Here is a 24,103-nt window from a genome sequence, read left to right as displayed (position 1 = left end):
GTCTGATTGCAGTGATGGACCAACATGGGAAAATCAAATGGGAGCTGGGCTGCAGCACTTGGAACTATCATCTTCTGAAAAGGCACGCCAAACAAGAGACAATGAGCAAAAAGTCCAACAGATTTAAGTTGCTCCCACATAAATGGAGCAAACACAGACCGCAGCATTATTTTTTTCCTGGTTTCATACTGCTGCTGCTGACTCACTGCCCCTGCACTGCCAATAGCAAAAGTGAGAGCAGCAGGGATGGGTTGTAGGCAGGGGCAGCGTTGCTGTGTTCCTCTAGTGGCAAGGTAAGGGGGAGAAGGGGGTGGCTGAGGCAAGTCTGGTTATTCAGTACTGCTTGTGTATGGCTCCTACAGAGCCCAGTACTTCCAAAATTGCAGGAGCCATACATTAGGTGGGTCAGACAGGAAAATTGGTTCTTACCTGCTAATTTTCGTTCCTGTAGTACCATGGATCAGACCAGACTCCTGGGTTTTGCCTCCCCTCCAGCAGATGGAGACAGAGAACTTTTGACTGACTCTGCTCTATACCCTGAGGTGCCACCTACAGTCTGTCAATATTACACTGTATCAAAGCAGAACGATTAAAATCTACATGAACCAATAACAATTTCATCCCCTCATGAACAGGGGGAGGAGAAACCCTGCAACGCCAAAAACATGCTGCTCACGAACGCCAAGTGGGAGCAGAATCCATTATAACTTTGAGAACTAATCTGCAGAAACAAGAAAAGTACTGGACGAGCAGACTCTCCGTTATCCCAATGCTGAAATGGGCGGGACTCTGGATTGATCTGTGGTACTACAGGAATGAAAATTAGCAGGTAAGAACCAATTTTCCTTTCCCTGTACGTACCCGGATCAGTCCACACTCCTGGGATGTACCAGAGCTCTCCTACACGGGGTGGGACCTTGAGAGTCCTGCTCGAAGCACATCTTCTCCAAACCCCTCAGAGCCTGGGGCCTGGACATCCAGCCTGTAATGCCTAGCAAAGGTGTGCAAAGACGTCCAAGTAGCCGCCCTACAAATCTCTTATTTATTTATTTATTTATTATTTATTTATTTAACAGTTTTATATACCGAATTTCTTGTAACAGGATTACAAATCAAAACGGTTTACATAATAACAATAACAGTGCCTCAAATAGTGCAATTACATAAAACAGAGGAATACAGAACTAGGATCATGAAACTGTTGAAACAAACCAGGGTGGCGAAACTTGCTGACACTCCACCCACGAGGCTGCCTGCGAACGGGTAGAATGCACCCGAAGATCGACTGGAAGCGGCCGGCCATAAAGCAGGTACGCTGAACCAATAGCCTCCTTCAACCAGTGGGTGATCATAGCCCTAGACACCTTATGCCCCCTTCTGGGGCCACTCCACAGGACAAAAAGGTGGTCCGACATGCGGAAGCTATTTGTAATTTCCAAATAACGCAACAGAATCCTGCGCACGTCTAGCTTCCTCAGATCTCTAGACTGAGGATCAGATCGGTCCAAGTCTGGAAAGGATAGGAGTTCCACCAACTGATTCAAATGAAAGGAGGATACCACCTTTGGAAGAAAGGAAGGAACCATCCGCAAATGACTCCCATATCCATAATTCTTAAAAAAAGGGCTCCCTGCAAGATAAAGCCTGAAGTTCTGACACCCAGCAAGCTGAGAAAATAGCCACAAGAAAAACCACTTTTAACTTAAGATCTTTTAGTGTCGCCCTCCAGAGGCTCAAAGGGCGCCGTACATAGAGAACCAAATTTAGGCTCCATGAGGGACAAGGATTCCTGACCGGAGGACACAAATGTTTTGCCCCTCGGAGAAAACGCGCCACGTCCGTATGCAAAGCTAAGGGGCAGATTTTAAATACTTGCGCGAGCGCGTACTTTTGTTCGCGCAGCAGGCGCGAACAAAAGTACGCTGGATTTTATAAGATACGCGCGTAGCCGCGCGTATCTTATAAAATCCGGGGTCGGCGTGCGCAAGGGGGTGCACATTCGTGCAACCTGCGCGCGCCGAGCCCAGCGCACGCTGCCTGTTCCCTCCGAGGCCGCTCCGATTTCGGAGCGGCCTCGGAGGGAACTTTCCTTCGCCCTCCCCCCACCTTCCCCTACCTAACCCACCCCCTCGGCCCTATCTAAACCCCCCCTTAGCTTTGTCGGCAAAGTTACGCCTGCTGAAAGCAGGCGTAACTTTGCGCGCGTCGGCCGGCTGCCCCGCTCCGTGGTCCGGTCCCGGGGGCTGTTCCGGAGCCCACAGCCACGCCCCCGGGCCAAAACCACGCCCTAAACACCGCGTCATCCCGACACGCCCCCCCCCCCCCCGACAGGAAGCCCCGGGACTTAGGCACGCCGGCGCACGGGCCTTTCAAAATCTGCCCCTAAGGCTACACCTCGTATCTCACCATGGAAACAACAGTGGGCCGCTACCTGCACCCTTAGAGAGCTCCACGATAAGCCTTTAGCCAGGTCGACCTGCAAGAAGGGCAAGATATCAGTCACCAAAGCCCGAGTAGGCTTCACCTTGTGCTCTACGCACCAAGACTCAAAAGTCCCCCACAACCTGACATAAGCCAAGGAGGTAGAGGTTTTCCTTGAATGCAAAAGGGTAGCCACAAACGTGTCTGAACAACCTTCGCTCTTCAGTCATTGCCTCTCAAAAGCCATGATGCTAAGACAAAAGCGATCTGACTCTTCCAAACAAACGGATCCCTGACATAGATGATTCGGGAGCCCCTGAAATCTCAGGGGTCCGTCCGTTAGGTGGACTAGGTCCGCAAACCATAGACATCTCGGCCATTCTGGAGCTACCAGGATCACATCTGCCAGGTGAACTTCTATGCACAGCACTCTGCCAACCAATGGCCAAGGGGTGAACATATACAGCAGGACGTTCTTTGGCCAGGCGAGAACCAGGGCATCCACCCCTTCCACTCCTGGATCCTGGCGCCTACTGAAGAATCGAGGGGCCTTGGCATTTGGAAACGTTGCCATCAAGTCCACACTCGGTCTGGACCACGTGTCGCAAATGAGATGGAATGCTTCGTCGGAGAGCTCCCACTCCCCGGGATCGAGTCGGTGACGACTGAGAAAATCGGCTTGAACTTTGTCGACCCCAGCAAAGTGAGAGGCCGCAATGCTGACTAGGTGTTGTTCCGCCCAGCTTATCAGCTGTTGAGCCTCAATCGCCACCAGCCGACTCTTGGTACCTTCTTGGCGATTGATATAAGCCACTGCTGTCGCATTGTCCAACAGAAACCTGACTGATGTCCCCTGCAGTAGTGGAAGAAGAGCCTGTAGCCGTACTGCCCTGGTCTCCAAACGATTGATTGACCACAGGGACTCCTTCACTGACCACTGGCCCTGCACCAACCTCCCCTGACAAACTGCTCCCCAGCCGGAGAGACTGGCATCTGTGGTGACCACCGTCCAAGCGGTAACGTCCAAGACAAACACCACGGTGCAAATTGTCTGAGAGGAGCCACCAATTGAGGCTGGAACGTGCAGAGCCTGTAAGAGGAAATGGCAGATGGAACTGTTCGGACACTGGGTTCCAACAGGAAAGCAATGCTGACTGAAGAGGTCTCATATGAGCAAATGTCCATGGGACTAGCTCCAAGGTGGAAGCCATCGAGCCGAGGACATGCAAGTGGTCCCAGACCCTGGGGAGATGCTTGAACAACAAGGCTCGAACTTGTCCTTGCAGTTTGATGATTCGCTCCTCGGTAAGGAAAACTTTGCCCAGTCACGTGTCGAACCGGGCTCCCAGGAATTCCAAGGATTGGGAGGGAACTAGGTGGCTCTTGGCGAGATTGACTACCCAAACTAGCGACCTCAGTAGCTGAAGAAACCAGTGCATCGAAGAGCAACAGTGAGACTCTGAGTTTGCTCGAATCAGCCAGTCGTCCAGGTACAGATGAACTAAGAATCCTTCCTTCCAGAGTTCTGCTGCCACCATAATCGTTACCTTGGTAAAAGTTCTGGGCGCCATGGCAAGTCCGAAAGGCAGAGCGCAGAACTGAAAATGCTCTCCGAAGATGGAAAGCCTCAGAAATTTCTGATGGTCAGCCCGGATTCCGATATGCAAGTACTCTTCTGTGAGATCCAGCGAAGCTAGGAATTCTCCCTTTGTGCACTGAAGCAATGACCAACCGTAGGGTCTCCATGCGAAACTCTTTAAATTGAGAATGGGCTGGAAGGTGCCCTCTTTCTTGGGAGTAGCGGCTCTTCCACAGGAGGAACTGGTATAATGGCTCCGAGCTCGAGTAGGCGCTGTAATGTGTCCCCCACCGCCCGATGCTTCTCTTTGTACGAGCATGGGGAGACGAGAAAGCGGTCTCGAAGGCGCCGAGCAAAATCTAAAGCATAACCGTGTCTTATTACACTGAGGTCCCACTGGTCTGAAGTCAATTTGGTCCATTCCTCGTAAAACAGAGACAACCTGCCTCCTACAACCAGAACAGAGGAATGGGTTGGCCTCGCTTCATTGGGAGGACTTAACTCCTCCTGCAGATTGGGGGGGGTCCCGGTTCTGCCGAAGCGACACCCTCAAAAGGACTGGAACCAGGAGTTGTTATCTGCCTGAGTTCTGCCTAAATGAAGCGGCCCTTGTTCTCCCCCAAGGATTGAATCATGTCCTCTAAGTCCTTTCTGAAGAATAGCTTGCCCTTGAAAGGCAGAGAGCCCAGCTGAGCTTTGGAGGAGACATCCGCCAACCAGTTCCTCAACCAGAATAGCCTGCGGGCAGAGACAGGTGAAACCATAGACCTGGCTGAGGTATGTAACAGATCATAGAGGGCATCTGCACTGTAAGCAACTGCAGCTTCCAGCCGCCCAGCTTGAACAGCCTCCTCCTCCTCCGACAGAGATGTGCTACTCTGCAACTGTTGCACCCAGCGAAGCCCTGCCCTCAAGAAGAAATTGCTGCACGGACTCTGAGTGCTGACACCTCTGAGTGCTGACACCTCAAATATCTTTTTAAGCTGGACCTCAAGCTTACGATCCTGGAGATCCTTGAGGGCCGTCGCTCCTTTCACCGGGATGGTGGTTTTCTTGGTGACTGCTGACACCACCGCATCTACCTTGGGAACGCGGAGGAGATCCAGAGCATCTTCTGGCAAGGGGTACAGCTTATCCATTCCTTTACTGACTTTCAAACCTAAATCAGGAGTGTCCAACTCCCGAAACAAGTCAGTGACTGAAAGATGAAAAAGGAAAGCCCTATTCGGACCACAAAGACCCACCATGACTGGATCAATGGACCCCATCCTAGAGTCCTCCTGAGGGGCATCAATGCCCAATTCCTCCAAAACCGCGGGAATAAGCGGGCTCAGCTCGTCTTTTCGGAAGAGGCAGACCACCTTAGGGTCATCTCCGTCAACAACGTGAGGACCATGATTGGAAGGAAGGTCCTGGTCCCCTTCATGGTCTGCCCCTTGGCTCTTGTTCCTCCGGCTACGAAGCCTTAGAGGAGTCCTCCTCCACCGGGTGGGATGATGCAATCCGGAGGAGGCGCTTAACCTTTGGGATTCCCTTCCCCTCTGGGGGCCTGGATCTCTTAGTGGCCTGGCCCCCTGATTTGTCCAAAAGTTGAGCTGAGTGTAAAAGAGATCTTCCTCCAGAATGCCTCATAGCTGTCTTCTGGGCTTTGAAAGCCTTGTGAAGCAGCAAAATAAAATCTGAGGAAAAGGATGAGTCTGAAGCCTCCCCCCCCCCCCCGGGGCTCTCCTGTGTGGCTAAAGTGAAATCGTCAGCCTGCCCCCCCTCAGAGGCTGCCTTCTGTGGGGATAGGGGAAGAGGGGAATTCCCTTTCCCCTCTGCGGTCCGTGCCACAGCGCGAAAGGAAGCCAAAATGGCGTCCGTTTCCACACTGAGTGGGAACGGATCAGGGGAAATGTGCCGCAGCCGCCCGAGCCTTCCAGGCTCTCGGTGCGACTTTAAACCGCTGCACCCGGCAGCTCCTGAGGTGCCCCCCCCGGGGAGGCAGGCAGAACAAAGACCAGCGCGCGGCAGTCTGCACCATGTGGCATCGGGGAAGAGATGCCAGGGACTGACCAAAATCAGAAGAGAAAACTAACAGCGGCTTTACAAGCAGCATGGGAAGGGAACTGAGAATTAGGCCAGGACAAAGAAACTAAGATTTTTTTTTTCAAACCTGAAGGCAAGGTAGTTCAGGTCCCGTCCCCCTCGGGGTGAGTGAGCCGGGCTCCCCGGTATCACCCCGAGTGCTGTCAGCAATGTTGGGCAGCAGGGTCCTCGACCCATAGCTCCAGCAGCCTCTAAATCCAGGGGGGATGGTCCCAGCAGGACCTGCCAACCCCCTGGGAGGCTCAAGCAACTCCTCTTCTTTCTTTTTTCTTTTTTTAAAAAAGAAACTAATACTAAACTATTTCCTTTTTTTTTTTTTAAACTATATCTACAGACTGTAGAATTTTGCACCTCCACCAGCAGGGTATAGGGCAGAGTCACTCAAAACGTCTCTGTTTCCATCTGCTGGAGGGAAGGAAAAACCCAGGAGTCTGGACTGATCTGGGTACGTACAGGGAATTCTCATTACTTTTGGAATTCTGCAGCAGAATCAGGGGGGGCAGCACCCAAATAGCAGCCAGGAGGCAGTGTACTAGTGTGTTTTATGTGAAAGAGAGAGTGTGTATGTGAATGAGTGGGATAGAGCTTGTGAGGAAGAGAAGGGGCATGGTTGTGACAGGGAGCATATGAGTGAGGGAGAAAGAAGGGGCAATCTCGTGTGAGATTAATGTATCATTTTATTAAAATTAGAGCAAATAAAATTAGAGCAAATAAGCAAAATTAGAGCAAATAAGCAAATAAAATTAGAGCAAATAAGCAAAAAAAAAATTAGAGCAAATAAGCAAATAAAATTAGAGCAAATAAGAGAACAAATAAGAAACCCCTTCAGATGCTCCAGAACACAGCTGCGAGAATTCTGACCAACACCAGGAGAAGAGATCACATCTCACCCATTCTCAAGAACCTGCACTGGTTGCCTATACACTTCAGAATCATCCACAAATCCATCACTATTATCCACAAGGCCATACATCACCAAACAACGCTCGATTTACAAATTCCTCTCAGACAACACACTTCCACCAGGCCCATCAGAGAAGCCTACAAAGGATCACTCCATGTCCCCCAAACCAAAACCACTCACTACCTAACTTTCAGAGACCGAGCCTTTTCCACAGCCGGCCCTTCATTATGGAACTCTATCCCTCCGGAGCTGAGACAAGAACCATGCCTACCGTCTTTTAGAAAAAGGCTTAAGACTTGGCTATTTAAACAAGCCTTCCCAGACCCGATCTAAATGATAGTAATTTTACAAGAGACAGCAAACTATACAACAGATTTCATATCATAATGTAAATAATGTAAATATTTTAATCTCTTCCGTTCGTCTCTCTTATTCTAATTTCTCTTCCCAGTTTTAAGACCCTGTTGTAATGTAACTTTTGTTCTCCTTGCACTTGTTTTTCGTTTCTTGTTCTCACCCCTTGTTTTATGTAAACCGGCATGATGTGGTTTCTAATCATGAATGCCGGTATAGAAAAACGCTAAATAAATAAATAAATAAATAAATATAGGTGGCAGCTCTGGGGGGTGCTTGAGCACTCCCAATATTAAAAGCAAACTCATTCACTATATTCAGGAAGGTATAATTTGTGTTGAGTTTAGCAGCCCCAGTGTTTTGAAAAGTTGGCTCCTATGGAAGAGAGCAAGAGTATGTGAATGAGAGAGGGAGAGAATCGGGAACATATGAGTGAGAGAATGAATATATGTGTTAGAGAATGTGTGTATATAAGGCAGAGGAGAAGGTTTGTGTGCCTGCCTGCAACTGAAGAAAAGTCAGCATAATATAAACAAAACAAGCAAGCAGGAATACATAAAACTTAAAAAAAGAAAAAGTAGTATTCTGACACAAGGGCCCCAAAGGGGAATCTAGTTCACATGGCAATACGAGGAAAACAGCATAATATAGACAGTCAATAATTACCCAATAAACCTAAATCTGTTTTTAAAGTTTAGAATGCTGAGGGAGCTGGGCTTTTTTATTTTTATTACAGGTCTGGAACAGAAACAGCGATCCATATTCGGAGGCATTTAGCCAGATAATTCACAAGTTATCCGGCTAAATGCCTTGAATATTTTGTGTACTTATCTGGCTTAGCCAGATAACTTAGTGGTGTTCCAGGCTATTTCTGGGAGGAATGAAGTTAGCCAGCTAATTCCTATATTCTGATAACTTATTCGGTAACTCTGGTTGTGCCAAACTGCCTAGCTAGATAAAATTATCCATCTATCTTTAAGCCAGCTATCTATATGCAATAGTAGTAGTATCGCTGCACTACTGAATATCCCTCCCAAGTTAGACAGATAAGTTTATCCGGCTAACTTCGCAATCTAGCCAGTGACTTAATATGGACCTCTAAATAAATTAGGGGGGGAGCACAATAATTGTTCACATAGAGCAGCAAAAAAAAAATTATACCAGCCTTGCTCCCTTCTACCCCCGACATTCCCCTATCTGCCACCCACTCTCCTCTCTGCTTCTCTCCCATTTCCCTCTTCTTTACCCCTCACCTCTCTTCCGCATTCTGCAACATCATCGCCTTCAGAGCCTGCCCTGCTGTTTCTCTCACCTCTGATTGGTTGCTGCCGATGAGGTCTTCACTCTACGATTACATGTTTCTTCCCCCGCCTTTCTTGATCCGAAGCAACCGTCGCCTTCTGGGGCTAGCCTGCTGTCCTTCTCACCTCTGATTGGCTGCTGCTCACAAGTCATCACTCTGCGCCTGCTGGCTGGACTGCCCGAGGCACAGGAATAATCGCCAGTAGCTTAGGGGGCTGCTAGCACGCGGCTACTCAGTCGCCCAGCCCGAAAAAAATGTAGCTGAGTTGGTTGTGAAATAGCCCAATCTGGTAACACCGGGGAGAGGGGGGGGACAGGGCACATTCTATGTATATGGGATAGGAGGGACATAATCTGTTTACACCAGGACTTTGGGATAGAAGGCAGAGTCTGTGTGCAGTAAGGCTCAGATATAGAGGCAGAGTTTGCGTGTGTCTGGGAAATTAGTTATTTTGAAATTTTAAACTATAATGGGGAAAAAGAAACCAACAAGTGGCTTGGGCAGAGCCATCATAAAAGAGAGAAACCTCTCCAACAGGAGCCATAGGAAGACTGACACTTGGGTAAGACTGGCATTTTGATCATAATTATGTATGGACTCGCCTCACTTCTTGGGGGCAGTGATGATGTTCGATACAGAAGAGACAGCAGTATTATATCACCTAGTAAAAACCTACATTGCTAAAGCTATTTTTTTTCCTTTTTTTAGTGTCAGTTATGCTGCAAGGTGAGGTTACATTGTAATTTGTTTGATTGAAATTAATTCATTATATTAAATATTTGTTCAATTGCCATATTGGCATAGTCTTATTACATTTTAAGGTAAAGAAGTAAAATAACATTAGCTGTCTTAAATGTGCTTTCTTTTCCAAGCAATAAGTGGAATTTGACAGGCAGCAGCAAGGGAAAACAAGATGTTCCCTGTATGTACCGGATCAGTCCAGACTCCTGGATTTTGCCTCCGCACCAGCAGGTGGAGATAGAGCAAGATTTGACAGGCTCTGCCATATATACCAGGGTGCCACCCACAGCCTGCTAGTATTTCTCTGTCTCCATCAGTTGGTCCGGGTGCAGCTCCCACAGCCTGGACACTTTAAATTTTTAGAGATCAGGGAGGATAGGTAGTCAGGGGGTTGTTGTTACTATTTGCTTTCCTCCTTTTCTTTCAGTTGGTTTAAAAAAAAAAAATTAACAACAGAGGAAGACTCCTTTCGGCCCATCCTCGACCTGAAGAAGGTCAACCGATGTCTGTGGATACCACGTTTTTGCATGGAAACCCTGAGGTCCGTGATTGCTTCAGTGAGACCGGGAGAATTTCTGGCCTCACTGGACCTCACGGAGGCGGACCTTCACATCCGGATTCGCAAGGATCACCAGAAATATCTCAGGTTCTTCGTGTTGGGACAGCATTTTCAATTTCGGGTATTACCCTTCGGACTCGCGACCACACCCAGGACTTTCACCAAGATTATGGTGGTAGCGGCGGTGCAGTTACGGCAAGAGGGTCTTTTGGTGCCATCGGTACCTGGACGATTGGTTGATCCGGGCAAAGTCCGAGGAACTCTGTCGCTCTGCAATCAAGTGGGTACTACAGCTGTTGCACTCTCTCGGCTGGGTGGTGAACACAGCCAAGAGTCAGCTCAATCCCTCTCAGTCTCTGGAATTTTTGGGAGCTTTGTTCGACACGCAGCAAGGCAAGGTCTTCCTCTCCCTAACCCATTGTCGCAAATTACAGGGGCAGGTCCCGGACCTGTTGCAGATGCAGCCGCCAACGGTGTGGGACTATCTTCAATTGATTGGTTCCATGGTTCCATTGGAATTGGTCCCGTGGGCGTTCGCGCATATGCGTTCCTTACAATCGGCGTTGCTTTCCTGCTGGAACCCAGTCTCCGAGCAGTTCCATCTTTTGTTGCCCCTGACGGCTTTGGAGAGGGCCAGTCTGGGATGGTGGTAACACTCGGGCAATCTTCTCAAGGAGGTTTCGATCCTAGCTCCGGATTGGGCGATCCTCAACACGGACGCGAGCCTCTCCGGCTGGGGGGCGGTGTGTCTGCGACAGTCAGCACAGGGACGCTGGTCCGTGACCGAATCAAGGTGGTCGATCAATCGCCTGGAAACCAGGGCGGTACATCTGGCGCTGATAGCCTTCCTCCCCCTAGTTCAGGGAAGAGCGGTCAGGGTCCTGTCCGACAAAGTGACTACAGTGGCGTACATCAATCGTCAGGGGGGGACCCGGAGTTGTACAGTGGCCCTAGAGGCTTATCTTCTCTTCCAATGGGCGGAAAGGCATCTCCTAAGCATAGCCGCGTCCCATATCACAGGGGTAGACAACGTTCACGCGGTCCTGAGCAGACATCAGCTCGACCCCGGCGAATGGGAGCTGACGGACAGTGTTTTCCAGCTCATCTGCAACAACTGGGGGCAGCCGGCCATGGACCTGATGGCAACCTTTCAGAATGCCAAGGCTCCACGCTTCTTCTCCCGGTGCAGGGAGCCGGGAGCGGAAGGGGTAGACGCCTTGGCATTGCCCTGGCCGACCTCAATCCTTCTGTATGTCTTTCCCTCTTGGCCTCATAGGCAAAGTCCTCCGTCGCATAGAGACTCACCCGGTGGAAGTTATCTTGGTGGCCTCAGAATGGCCACGTCAACCGTGGTTCGCAGACCTCGTCAATCTGGCCACGGAACCTCCACTCCGTCTCCCGGCAATACCGAATCTGCTTCATCAGTGACCGGTCTATTTCGATCAGGTAGATCGCTTCTGTCTAGCGGCATGGCTTTTGAAAGGCGCCATTTGAGGAACAAAGGTTATTTGGAGGCGGTGGTGTCTACTCTCCTTCGGTCGCGTAAGACCTCGACCTCCATTTCCTACATTAGGGTCTGGAAAGTCTTCGAATCCTGGTGTGTTTCTCGGATGGTCCCACCTGTCTGGGCGGCTGTTTCCGATATTCTAGCTTTCCTCCAGGATGGTCTGGCCAAGGGACTGTCTTGTGTTCGTTGCGTGTTTACGGGGCACGGTGGAAGGGAGAATGCTGTCCTCTCACCCTGATATTGTCCGTTTTTTGAAGGAGGCGAAACATTTGCGTCCACCCCTTCGGGCTCCTTGTCCCTCCTGGAACTTCAATGTAGTACTCAAGATTTTGGGCTCATCTCCGTTTGAGCCCTTGAAGAGGGCTACTCTGAAGGATCTTACATAGAAACATAGAAACATAGAAATGACGGCAGAAGAAGACCAAACGGCCCATCCAGTCTGCCCAGCAAGCTTCACACATTTTTTTCTCTCATACTTATCATTTTCTCTTAACTCTTGGTTCTATTTCCCTTCCACCCCCACCATTAATGTAGAGAGCAGTGATGGAGCTGCATCCAAGTGAAATACCTAGCTTGATTAGTTAGGGGTAGTAGGGGTAGTAACTGCTGCAATAAGCAAGCTACACCCATGTTTATTCCCTTTACCCAGACTATGTCATACAGCCCCTATTGGTTGTTTTTCTTCTCTCCTGCCATTGAAGCGGAGAGCCATGCTGGTTATGCATTGAAAGTGAAGTATCAGGCCCTTTTGGTTTAGGGTAGTAACCGCTGTAACAAGCCAGCTACTCCCTGCTTTGTGAGTGCGAATCCTTTTTTTTTTTTTTTTCTTCTCCCCTGCAGTTGAAGCTATTCTGGATATGCGTGAAGCCTCAGCTTTTCTTATTCCCCTGCTGTTGAAGCAGAGAGCTATGCTGGAAATGCTTGATGTATCAGCCTCTCCCATGCCATGAAGCAGAGAGCCATGCTGGATATGCATCGAAAGCGAAGTATCAGGCACATTTGGTTTGGGGTAGTAACCGCCGTAATAAGCCAGCTACTCCCCGCTTTGTGAGTGCGAACCCTCTTTTCTTCTCCCCTGCCGTTGAAGCAGAGAACTATGCTGTATATGCTTGGAAAGTGAAGTATTAGGCTTATTTGGTTTGGGGTAGTAACCGCCGTAACAAGCCAGCTACTCCCCTCTTTGTGATAGCAAATCCTTTTTTCCACATTTCCTCTTGCCGTTGAAGCTTAGAGCGATGTTGGAGTCACAGTAAGCATCTGTATGTTTATTTAATAAGGGTATTGTCTCCGGGCAGTAGCCATCTTTCTGGTGAGCCACCCACTCTACATTGGCGGTCTCTTGACTTTATGGATCCACAGTGTTTATCCCACGCCCCTTTGAAGTCCCTCACAGTTCTGGTCTTCACCACTTCCTCCGGAAGGGCATTCCAGGCATCCACCACCCTCGCCGTGAAGAAATACTTCCTGACATTGGTTCTGAATCTTCCTCCCTGGAGCTTCAAATCATGACCCCTGGTTCTGCTGATTTTCTTCCTACGGAAAAGGTTTGTCGTTGTCTTTGGATCATTAAAACCTTTCAAGTATCTGAAAGTCTGTATCATATCACCTCTGTTCCTCCTCTCCTCCAGGGTGTACATATTTAGATTCTTCAATCTCTCCTCGTACGTCATCTGATGAAGATCCTCCACCTTCCTGGTCGCCCTTCTCTGTACCGCTTCCATCTTGTCTTTGTCTTTTTGAAGATACGGTCTCCAGAACTGAACACAGTACTCCAGGTGAGGCCTCACCAAGGACCTGTACAGGGGAATAATCACTTCCCTTTTCTTACTCGATATTCCTCTCTCTATGCAGCCCAGCATTCTTCTGGCTTTTGCTATCGCCTTGTCGCATTGTTTCGCAGACTTCATATCATTAGATACTATCACCCCAAGGTGATAGTATCTAATGATATGAAGGTTATGTTTTTGGTGGCAATCACTTCGGCCAGGAGGGTTTCCGAGCTTCAGGCTTTGTCATATAGGGAACCCTTCTTGTGTATCTCTGATTCCGGAGTTAGCCTTCGGACGGTTCCCTCATTCTTACCTAAAGTGGTTTCCTCATTCCACCTGAATCAATCGGCGGAGCTACCGTCCTTTTCGCATCTTGATAGCTCGAATTCCCTGTCCAAAGAGTTGAAGAAGTTGGACGTAAGGTGGGCCCTGCTCTGCTATCTGGAGATCACTAATAGTTTTCTGGTTTCCGATCATCTTTTTGTATTGTGGAAGGGTCCCAAGAAGGGTAACATGGCTTCCAAGACTACCATCTCGCGTTGGTTGAAGGAGGCCATAAATTCGGTTTATCTCTTGACTAGTCAGCCTTTGCCCTTGGGAGTGAAGGCGCACTCCACTCGTTCTCAGGCAGCTTCCTGGGCGGAGTGTCAGCAGATCTCTCCTCTAGAGATCTGTAAGGCAGCGATTTGGAAGTCGTTGCACACGTTTGCACATCACTATCGTCTGGATGTACAGGACTCCAGGGAGGGCAATTTCAGAGCAGGCGTGTTGAGAGCAGGCCTCTCCGTTTCCCACCCTGTGTAGTTGAGCTCTGGTACATGGCACTTTTTTCCTCCCATGCCGCGATCGGCAGCTTGTTTTGCCTGCGGGGAGCCTACTTCGTGGCTCTCCCGCAATGGCCTGTGCTCAGCTTGCTTGCCTGAGGTGAAGGACCCTCCGGGACCCCAGCAAAGTCGGCGGTCCGGGATCAGGCTCCCCAACGCGTTTCCAGGCCGGCTCCCTCGCTAAAAACCGCGAGAATGGTGGCCATCTTGGGCTCAGACATCGCAGTGAATTCTAAACCTCAGGGGGGAGGGGATCTGGATTTTGTGATTTCTCCACCCAATCTCAGTCCCATGCCCTCCTCGGGGGGAGGTACCTGACTCCTCTGCCCCTGCTCCCCCCACCCCCACTACCCGGGAAATACCAGCATCTTTTTTCACCAGGTTTTGTGCTTTTACTGCATAAATCTTATTTAGCCTGCCATCAGGAATAAGAGGAACCCTCCCTGGCTCTCCCCCCCCCCCCCCCCCCCCCCTTCCCCGGCAAAGGTCCCTCGGGTCTCCGCTACTCAGCCTCCCAGGGCCCCAGATTCCCAGGGTTCCGTCCGGATCAGGACAATTCTGGATGCTCCAACCTCCCCTGACCCTCCCCAGCCTCCTCCTACAGATTGCCAATCCCCCAATAGAGGGTGACGACCTGCGGGTTTTGAGATTATTCCAGAGGGAAGAGCTGGACCCGCTCATTCCTTTTGATCTGGATGAGCTGGGGATTGAAAACCCTCCTGAGGAATCCACCGGTGCCACTGTCTCTTGGAATGTGGACCCAGTCCTGGCAGGACTCAGGGCTCCTCCACGTACCTTCCCTTTCCACCCCATGCTCATGCAACTCCTCCTACGGGAATGGGAGTCCCCCGAAGCAGGTCTTCGGGTGGGCAGGGCAATGGACAAGCTCAATCCCCTGCCTGACCAATGCCTGGAGATGCTTAAGGTTCCCAAGGTGAACGCTTCGGTTTCCACAGTCACCAAATGGACCACCATCCCCGTGGTTGGTGCCAAGGCGCTAAAGGATGTTCAGGATCGCAAACTGGAACTGCATCTCAAGCGGATTTTTTAAGTCCTCGCTCTCGGAGTTCGGGCGACAGTCTGTAGCAGTCTCATGCAGCGGGCAAGCCTCAGGTGGATTTAACAATTACTCAGCACCCAGGACCTCCCGTCTGCAGAGGCAGAACAGGCGGATCAGCTGGAAGCTGTGGTGGCGTATGGGGCTGACACTCTCTACGACTTGCTCTGGGTGCAGGCCAGGGCCATGGTGTCAGCGGTTTCGGCCAGACGGCTTCTTTGGCTGCGCAATTGGGCTGCAGACCCCTCCTCCAAGTCGCAGCTCGGCACGCTTCCCTTCAATGGTAAGTTGCTTTTTGGTGAGGACTTGGAACAGCTTATTAAATCTTTAGGAGACAACAAGATTCATAAGCTGCCTGAGGCCCGCACTAAACAGACTAAGTCCTTCTTTCCTTCGTGCTCTCGCTTCCGAGGCCAGCGCAGATATAATTACAGAGGCCGGGGCTCCTTCCAGAGGGGTGCTTCCGCTAGATCTCAGCCATGGTCTCAGTTCTTTCGTGGCCAACGGCCCTTCTGAGATGGTAACCTGCAAGGCTCCTCTGCAAAGTCCTCGCAATGAGATATGGCCGGCCCATTCCTCCATTCCAAACTTAGGTGGTTGTCTGTCCCTGTTTCTGGAGGAACGGGTCAAGGTTACAACGGATCAGTGGGTCCTCGAAGTGATCAAAAACGGCTACGCATTAGAATTTGCTCGGGATCTTCCGGACCGCTACCTCGTCTTTCCCTGCGGGAACCGAAAGCGTCCAGCGGTGTGTCAGACTCTGGCCCGGTTGCAGGAGCTGGGAGCCATATTCCCTGTGCCACTGGAAGAACAGGGATCCAGCCAGTACTCCATCTACTTCATCGTTCCCAAAAAGGACGGCTCCTTCCGGCCCATCCTGGATCTCAAGAGAGTCAACCGGGCCCTCAAGGTTTCCCATTTTCGGATGGAGACCCTGAGGTCGGTCATAGCGGCGGTTCGCTCAAGCAAATAACTTGCATCTCTCGACCTTATGGAGGCTTACTTGCACATCCCAATCCGCCACGACCATCAGAGGTATCTCCGCTTCAGCATCCTGGGTCAACACTTCCAGTTTCGGGCACTTCCGTTCGATCTTGCCACCGCATCGCGCACCTTTACCAAGATCATGGTGGTGGTGGCGGCGACCTCCCTCCGCAGGGACGGAGTCCTAGTCCACCCTTAGCTGGACTGGCTCATTCGTGCCAAATCAGAGGACCCCTGCACAATAGCGGTTAAGAGAGTCGTGATGTTCCTCACTTCCCTCGGGTGGATAGTCAACTTCTCCAAGAGCAGCCTTCAGCCCTCCCAGGTCCTGGAATTCCTGGGAGCGCACTTCGACACCCGTGTGGGCAAGGTGTTACTGCCAGAGACCCGGGGGCTCAAGCTCATGGATCAGGTACGTCATCTCTTGTCCCTCTCCATTCCCACGGCCTAGGACTACCTTCAGGTCCTGGACACCATGGCTTCAACTATTGATTTGGTTCCTTGGGCTTTTGCGCATATGTGTCTGTTACAGAACGCTTTGCTGTCCCACTGGAAGCCGGTCTCGTAGGACTTTCGGGCTCCACTACCGCTCTCCGACTCTACCGTAGCCAGCATGCAGTGGTGGCTCTCGCTCGCCCACTTTCTGAAGGGGATGCCCCTGAAGACTCCCCAGTGAATCATTGTTACAATGGATGCCAGTCTCTCCGGCTGGGGAGCGGTGTGTCAGAATCAGTCTACCCAGGGACTATGGTCCCCAGTACAATCCCGGTGGCACATAAATCGTCTGGAGGCCCAAGCGGTCCGTCTGGCACTCAAGGCCTTTCTTCCTCTGATACGTTGCAAAGCAGTACGAGTCCTATCTGACAATGCCACCACAGTTGCTTACATCAATCGCCAGGGAGGCACCAGGAGTCATCTGGTGGCATTGGAAGCCAGCAAGCTTCTCTCCTGGGCGGAGCATCATCTGGATCGGCTGGCAGCTTCCCACATTGCAGGGAAGGACAATGTTCAAGCCAACTTTTTCAGTCACCAGCATCTAGACCCCGGAGAATGGGAGTTGTCCAAAGTCGCGATATGCCTCATCGTGCGCAAGTGGGGGGCTTCCCACTTGGATCTCATGGCCACGCCTGGAAATGCAAAGGCTCCCAGGTTCTTCAGTCACAGACGGGAGCACTGCTCGGAAGGCGTGGATGCCTTAGTCCTCCCCTGGCCGTACGATGTTCTTCTCTACGTGTTCCCACCCTGGCCTCTAGTGGGAATGGTTCTCAGACGGATAGAACTTCACAAGGGCCCAGTCATCCTTGTGGCTCCGGAATGGCTGCTGAGGCCATGGTTCGCGGACCTCGTAAACCTTGCAACGGAGGGTCCGCTGCGCCTCTGTCACCTCTCAACCTTCTGCGCCAAGGTCCCGTATTTTTCAATCAGGCGGATTGCTTCTGTCTAGCAGCCTGGCTTTTGAGCTGCGGTGACTGAGGAAGAAGGGTTATAAGGAGGAAGTTATTTCCACGTTGTTACGGGCATGTAAGACTTCTATCTCTCTCACTTATGTCCAGGTCTGGAGGGTGTTTGAGAATATGTGTTCTGAGTCCGGTGTCCCGGCACGCAGGGCCTCTGTGTCTCAAATTCTCTCCTTCCTTCAGAGTGGCCTCTTGAAAGGTTTGTCCTTTACCTCTTTGCGGTTGCAGGTCTCGGCCCTTGGTTCCCTCCTAGGGAGGGTTGATGGTTATGCGGTGGCGGCCCATCCTGATATTGTTTGCTTCCTCAAGGGTGCTGAGCATTTGAACTCGCCCGTTCAGGCTACTTGTCTGTAGTGGAGCCTTAATTTGGTGCTTCTCTGTGAGGCGCCCTTCGAGCCTCTCCGGCGGGCAACCCTTAAAGACCTGACCCTCAAGACAGTGTTCCTTGCCTCCATTTGCTCGGCCAGGAGAGTGTCCGAGCTCCAAGCCTTGTCCTGTAGGGAACCCTTCCTGCGTTTTTCTGATTCAGGGGTTTCTCTTAAAACGGTCCCTTCTTTCTTACCGAATGTTGTTTCCTCCATCCACGTGAATCAGTCCGTGGAGCTTCCGGCTTTCTCCTCGGAGGATGTCGCCAGCATGCTGGGCAGGGAGCTCCGAAAGCTGGATGTCAAGAGGGTTCTCCTGCAGTATTTACAGGTCACGAACGAGTTCCGCATCTCTGATCATCTCTTTGTCTTGTGGAGCGAGCCCAATAAAGGAAATAAGGCTTCTAAGGCTACTATTGCTAGGTGGCTTAAGGAGGCGATTGCGTCGGTGTATATCTGTCGGGGCCGGCCAATTCCGGAGGGCTTGAAGGCCCATTCTTTGCGTTCTCAGGCTACCTCTTGGGCAGAGAGTCAGTTGGTGTCTCCACAGGAGATTTGCAGGGCTGCTACCTGGAAGTTGCTGCATACCTTGCTCGCCACTATCATCTCGATGTCCAGGCACCAGTTTTTGGCTCCTTCGACAGGCAGGTACTTCAAGCGGGACTATCTCTGTCCCACCCTACTTAGGGAAGCTTTGGTACATCCCACTGTCTGGACTGATCCGGGTACGTACAGGGAAAGGAAAGTTGGTTCTTACCTGCTAATTTTCATTTCTGTAGTACCACGGATCAGTCCAGACTCCTGGCCTGACTGTGTTACTGTTTATATGTCTGCTCGAAGTTGTTCCTTTCTTTTCCACAGCACTGCTGCACAAGTGGTCTCTTATCAGATTCTGGCTTCCTATCAGAATTTTTAGGCACCGGGAGTATCTACCTGATAGATATCTATATAAGAGCAATCTTTTTTATCGCAATGTTTTGCATTTTCAATTTACCAGTTCATGGTTTAAAGGTTTTCTTGCTTGATCTTTTTTCCGGGTTATCGTTCTATTTTTCTGTTTTGATATCCTTTATACTGAAGGGACGCAGGGGGGGGGGCTCTGTCCTGATATAGGATACCCTTTCAGTTTTTCTCTGTCTCCATCTGCTGGACAGAGGCTCAACCCACTGTCTGGACTGATCCGTGGTGCTACAGGAACGAAAATTAGCAGGTAAGAACCAATTTTCCTTTATTTCAGGTGTGTCTGGATTCCTTCGATTTTTTATTGAGCTCTAATTGTCTTAACGCAGGTTTGCAGAGTGGTAGTTTGATTTCCCTTCATCCTTTTGTAGCTGCACACAAGTGAATTAAACGATGGCTATACCTGGGACCGACTGAACCTTCAATCAGTGACTGAGCAAAGCTCCCTTGATGACTTTCTTGCAACTGCTGAGCTGGCAGGAACTGAATTTGTTGCTGGTAGGTTTTCTGCTGAGCTAACATTAGAGCATAGGCACAGAAGATCTTTTAGTGGTACATCTGCGGGGATTATGGGCTAACTGGATTGATCTGCTATCTGCTATTAATTCCTATGAATGAAATATTTATTATTGAAACCAAACTGATAATCTCCAGTGGGGTTCTTTTTCAAAGCTGCTGATAGGAGAGGAGTGTGATCAGAATGGCTTTTGTTTCTGTTAATGAACATCCAGCGAGGAAGACTAAAATGTATTTATTTATTTATTTAAAGCTTTTTTTTATACCGACGTTCATTTGCTCATCACATCTGTTTGCACGGAACAAAATAACAAAAACGTTAAACAAGAATAGGAAAAGAAGTTGCATCTCAAATGTTAAAGAGGGAGTTACAAGTTCAAAATAATTAATAATTATATATTAAGTGAAAAAACAAAGGGGAAGAACAGGATAAAGGAAGCAAGAAAAAGTACAATTTCTCCAGGAACATTAGAATATAAGTATACTAACGATTGGAGGATGGATATGGTGGAGAAGAGGGAGTTATGCAAAGGCCTGTTTGAAGAGTCATGTTTTCAGATTTTTCTTAAATTTCTGAGTGCTGGGTTCCAGCCGTAGGTCGGGGAGCACTGAGTTCCAGTTAGAAGGGCCAGCAATAGATAGAGCTCGTTCTCTGGTGGAGGTTAGATGTATAAATTTAGGAGAGGGTATGCGTAAGGTTCCATTGTAGGCAGATCTGGTAGGTCTATTAGGGGTTTGGAAGTATAAGGAGTCGTTAAGCCAGTACGTTATGGTTATGGAGTGTCTTGTGTATAATTGAAAGACTTTTATAGAGAATTCTGAAGGGGATTGGGAGCCAGTGGAGGTCTTTTAGGATGGGCGTGATATGATCGTTTCTGCGTGTGTTTGTGAGGACTCTGGCAGTGGCATTTTGTAACATTTGGAGGGGTTTGATGGTTGTTTCAGGAAGGCCAAGGAGTAGGGAGTTGCAGTAATCTATTTTGGAGATTATTGCTTGAAGGACGGTACGAAAATCATTAAGATGAAGGAGGGGGGGTCTTAGTTTTTTTTAGAACGTGCAGTTTGTAGTAGCAGTCTTTCATGGTAGAGTTTATGAATTTTTTTAGGTTCAGTTGGCTATTTAAGATGACGCCAAGTTCTCTTACCTGGTGAACGATCGGGTTTGAAGGGAGATAGGAGTTGAAGTCAGTAAGGAACTTAGATATAAGAAGGAATTCCGTTTTCAAGGTATTCAAAGCAAGATTCAGTTTGGTAAGGAGTTGGTTGATCGATGTGAGGCAGTTTTCCCAGAGCTTGAGGGACTTGGGAATGGATTCTGTGATGGGGATTAGTATTTCCCTGTACGTACCTGGATCAGTCCAGACCCTGGGTTATGCCACCAATCCAGCAGAGGGAGGCAGAGAAACATTCTACTGACTCTGAAGTATATCCTGGGGTGCCACCTGCAGTCCATCAGTATTTCTCTGTCTCCCAGCAGAGGTGGACGTGCCTAAACCTGCAGTCTGTGGTAGTTTTTTTTTCTGGTCAGGTTGTTTAGGAATTAGTTTTAGTAAGGTTTTTAGGTCTTTTGTCTGTGAGAGGCTGTTCCTTTAATTAAAAAAAAAAAAAAAAAAGTACATACAGCAGTCTGTACCAGCCGCCTCACTGCCTCCCAGGAGGTTGGGAGGTCCTGAAGGGACTATCCCTCCTGGATCTGAGGTCAGTGGAGTTGGGGAGGTTTTTTACCCAGCAACCACTCCTGGCAGGGGTGATACCAGGGGGGCCCGGAGTGTGTCTGTGAGGGAGATTAGAAGGGTTTTGGTGCTAAAGAATTTGCGGAAGCCAAATTGCGATGGGAATAGAAAGGTGTGTTTCTCTAAGTGTTCAGAAAGTTGGAGGTTTACTACTTTTTCAAGGAGTTTTGCTAAGAAGGGGAGGATGGATATTGGTCTGAAGTTGGCTGGTTCAGATTAGGTTTCTTTAAGATAGGTTTGACTCTGGCTTGTTTTTATGTGACAGGGACATTTCCATGTGTGAGGGATGAGTTGATGATGTCAGCTAGGGGTTTGGCTATTATATTTGGGATCGTTACAAGGTACTTTATTGGGATAGCATCGGCAAGGTGTGAAGCAGGTTTTGTTTTCTTTATGAGAGATTCGATTTTAGAGGTGAAGGTGATTTCAAAAGAGCTCAGGATAGCGTTAGGGTTTTTTGGGGAGGACGACATGTTGGAGTTGGTAGGGGGAAAATTCACCATTAGATTAGTGATTTTGTCATTGAAAAAGTGGGCAAGGTCGTCGCATTTGGTTTTGGAGTCCTTATCAGATATTGGAGGAAAGGAGGTTTTAGTTCGGAAACATAAGAGAAGAGAGCTTTGGCGTTAAATTGGAAGTCGTGAATTTTCATGGCGTAGAAATCGCGTTTGGTTTTGAGTATAGTGGTTCTGTAGTTGTGAAGGGAGGATTTGTATGAGGCCAAAAGGGTGGGAGATGGATCTTTTCGCCATTTCTTTTCAACGCTTCTTAGGTCGCGTTTGTTTTTTTAGTTCAGAGGAGTACTAGGCTTTTTTGTTATTGTGGGAAGGGTTTAGTTCTTTTGTTGTTAGGGGGCAGATTTTGTTGGCTATGTTGATGGTGATGATGTTCCATGTGGAGAGGGCAAATTCGGTGTTAGTGAGGTCAAGTTCATTTAGGGTGTTTGTGAGGGAATTTATTAAGTCTTCTTTGTTGCAAGGTTTTCTAATTTGGATTGTGTTGTTATGGGAGGGAGGCAAAAAGGATGTTTTGATTATGGATAGGTTGGTTTTTATCAGTGAGTGGTCAGACCATGGGACAGGGGTGCAGGAGGGTGTTTCAGAGTTATGAATGAGAGAGTTTATAAAAATTAAGTCTAGGGAGTGACCTGCTTTGTGTGTGGGGCAGTTTATAATTTGTTTAAAGCTCATAGCATTAAAGGAGGAAAGGATGGCTTCACAGTTGGGAGATAAAGGGAAAGAGTCAACGTGAAGGTTGAAGTCACCAAGGATAATGGCTGGGATGTCCATGTTTATATTGTCGGCAATAAATTCGATGAGAGGGGAGGCATTGTTTTCGAGGAGACCTGGGGGGGGGTGTATACAAGATATACTTGGAGTTGAGAGGATTTAAAAAGACCAATTTCAAATCTAGGTGCGGTTTTAACAGTCTGGGATATAAGTTTGAGGTCTTTCTTGATTGCTAATAGGAGTCCTCTTTTTTTTTTTGTGCCTTGGTATGGAGATGATGTCATATAAGTGAGTAGGTAGTTGGTTTAAGAGGACTAAGTCAGTTTGTTTCTGTTATGGCACATATGTCTGGATTGTGGTCAAGCAGGATGTCATTTAGGATAGGGGTCTTTTTGACTAGGGATTGGGAGTTAGAGAATAAGAGAGAAAGCTGTGAGGCCGAGTAATTGTGTCAGGGGGAGATATCATGATAGGTATTAGGAATCTTGGGTGAATAGTAGAATCAGTAAAGAAGGATTTTCTGTGTTTGTGTGTGGGGTTTTTGAGCTTGGGTATCGAGTGAGATAACATGTTTGCTTTGGAGAGGGGTCGATTGAGTGTGGAGAGGGGAGTTTGGGGTAGATGAGCAGCAATGGCGGCATTTAGCAGGAGAAAACAGTAAAATAAGTGTGGGGGGGATTGGGGGGCAAGTTGGGGAGAGGGGGAGAGGTGATTCAGGCTGAAGGGCAATGATGGGGAAGCTGAAAGAGAGGAGTATTTGAGGAGGGAGCATTGAGTAGGTTACTTACAGATTGTAGTGGTGGGGAGGCTAACGACTGCAGAGGGAAGGATGGTAGAAAGGGATCAGATTTGTCATGGTTAGAGAAAGGTAAGTGTGGGTCGGTGCAGCTTCAAAGGGCCGCACCAAGGGGCATGCCCCTTTGGTCGCGCGATGCCAGGGGCGAGCGCGCAGAGTTTTAAATCCAGATCTGTTGCTGCTGATGATGTCCCCGGGGGGGCGTACCTCATGGCTGAGAGGAGGAGTAACAAAGGAGAGGCTCCGTGGGCCGTCGGGGGCAGCATGAAAGGGCTCCTTGACCCCGATGGGTCGGCGCCGATAGCGCAGAGCCGTCTGCACTGGTGCCAGAGCGAAGAGAGGGCTCTAGAGGCGAGCGCGCAGAGTTTTAAATCCAGATCCTGTCATCGCCGATGACGTTGCCGGGGGGGGGGGGGGGCGTACCTCGGGCCAAGAGGAGGAGTAACGAAGGAGAGGCTCTGGGGGCCATCGGGGGCAGCGTGAAAGGGCTCCTTGACCCGCAGTATGGTAAAAAAGAAGATAGTTATACTCAGAATGACTCTCATTTAAATTAGATTATGGAAAGAAAATTGCACCATCATTGTGCTGAATTTCAGAATTGCACATGATGACTAGTAATGCCCACCCTGTAGCAAATACAACTGTTAGTGTTAAATTATTCTTTTATTTTTTAAGTGGTTCTCATTGTATTGTGCTGTATTCTGTTACAACAGAATCACAAATTATTTCATTTGGTGGCTCTGATTGGTCCATATTTGTTATGGGTTCATAAATAGCATCACAAAGCTTCTGTGAACCAATTAGATCCCAGTCCAGGTGAGATTATTTCTTCCAGTAACTCAAAGGAGCAGCTTAGATGCTCAAATTCATGATGTAGCAATAATTGTTTTAATAAAGGTAATATCAGTTTCTATGAGAGCCATATTTAAAAGCCTTTTATACAGATAACATAATAGT

At 49.1% G+C, this 24,103-nt stretch overlaps 1 protein-coding gene across 2 annotated transcripts in view; it reads left to right on the top strand.

Annotated features, from left to right (window-relative positions):
- Positions 1 to 8,732: 8,732 nt before the first annotated feature.
- Positions 8,733 to 24,103, top strand: part of LSG1 (large 60S subunit nuclear export GTPase 1) — a 92,954-nt gene continuing 77,583 nt past the window's right edge. The window contains exons 1-2 of one of the 2 annotated variants that reach the window (XM_029615792.1): positions 8,733 to 9,211; positions 19,244 to 19,370. In XM_029615792.1, coding sequence (XP_029471652.1) covers positions 9,119 to 9,211; positions 19,244 to 19,370 — 220 coding nt within the window. In that variant the 5' untranslated portion in view covers positions 8,733 to 9,118. The remainder of the gene's footprint in view (positions 9,212 to 19,243; positions 19,371 to 24,103) is intronic. The other variant, XM_029615791.1, reaches the window with a different exon arrangement.

The sequence above is a fragment of the Rhinatrema bivittatum genome, chromosome 9 (assembly GCF_901001135.1).
Source record: "Rhinatrema bivittatum chromosome 9, aRhiBiv1.1, whole genome shotgun sequence".
Lineage (NCBI taxonomy): Eukaryota > Metazoa > Chordata > Amphibia > Gymnophiona > Rhinatrematidae > Rhinatrema > Rhinatrema bivittatum.
This window is presented reverse-complemented; position numbering and strand designations above follow the sequence as displayed.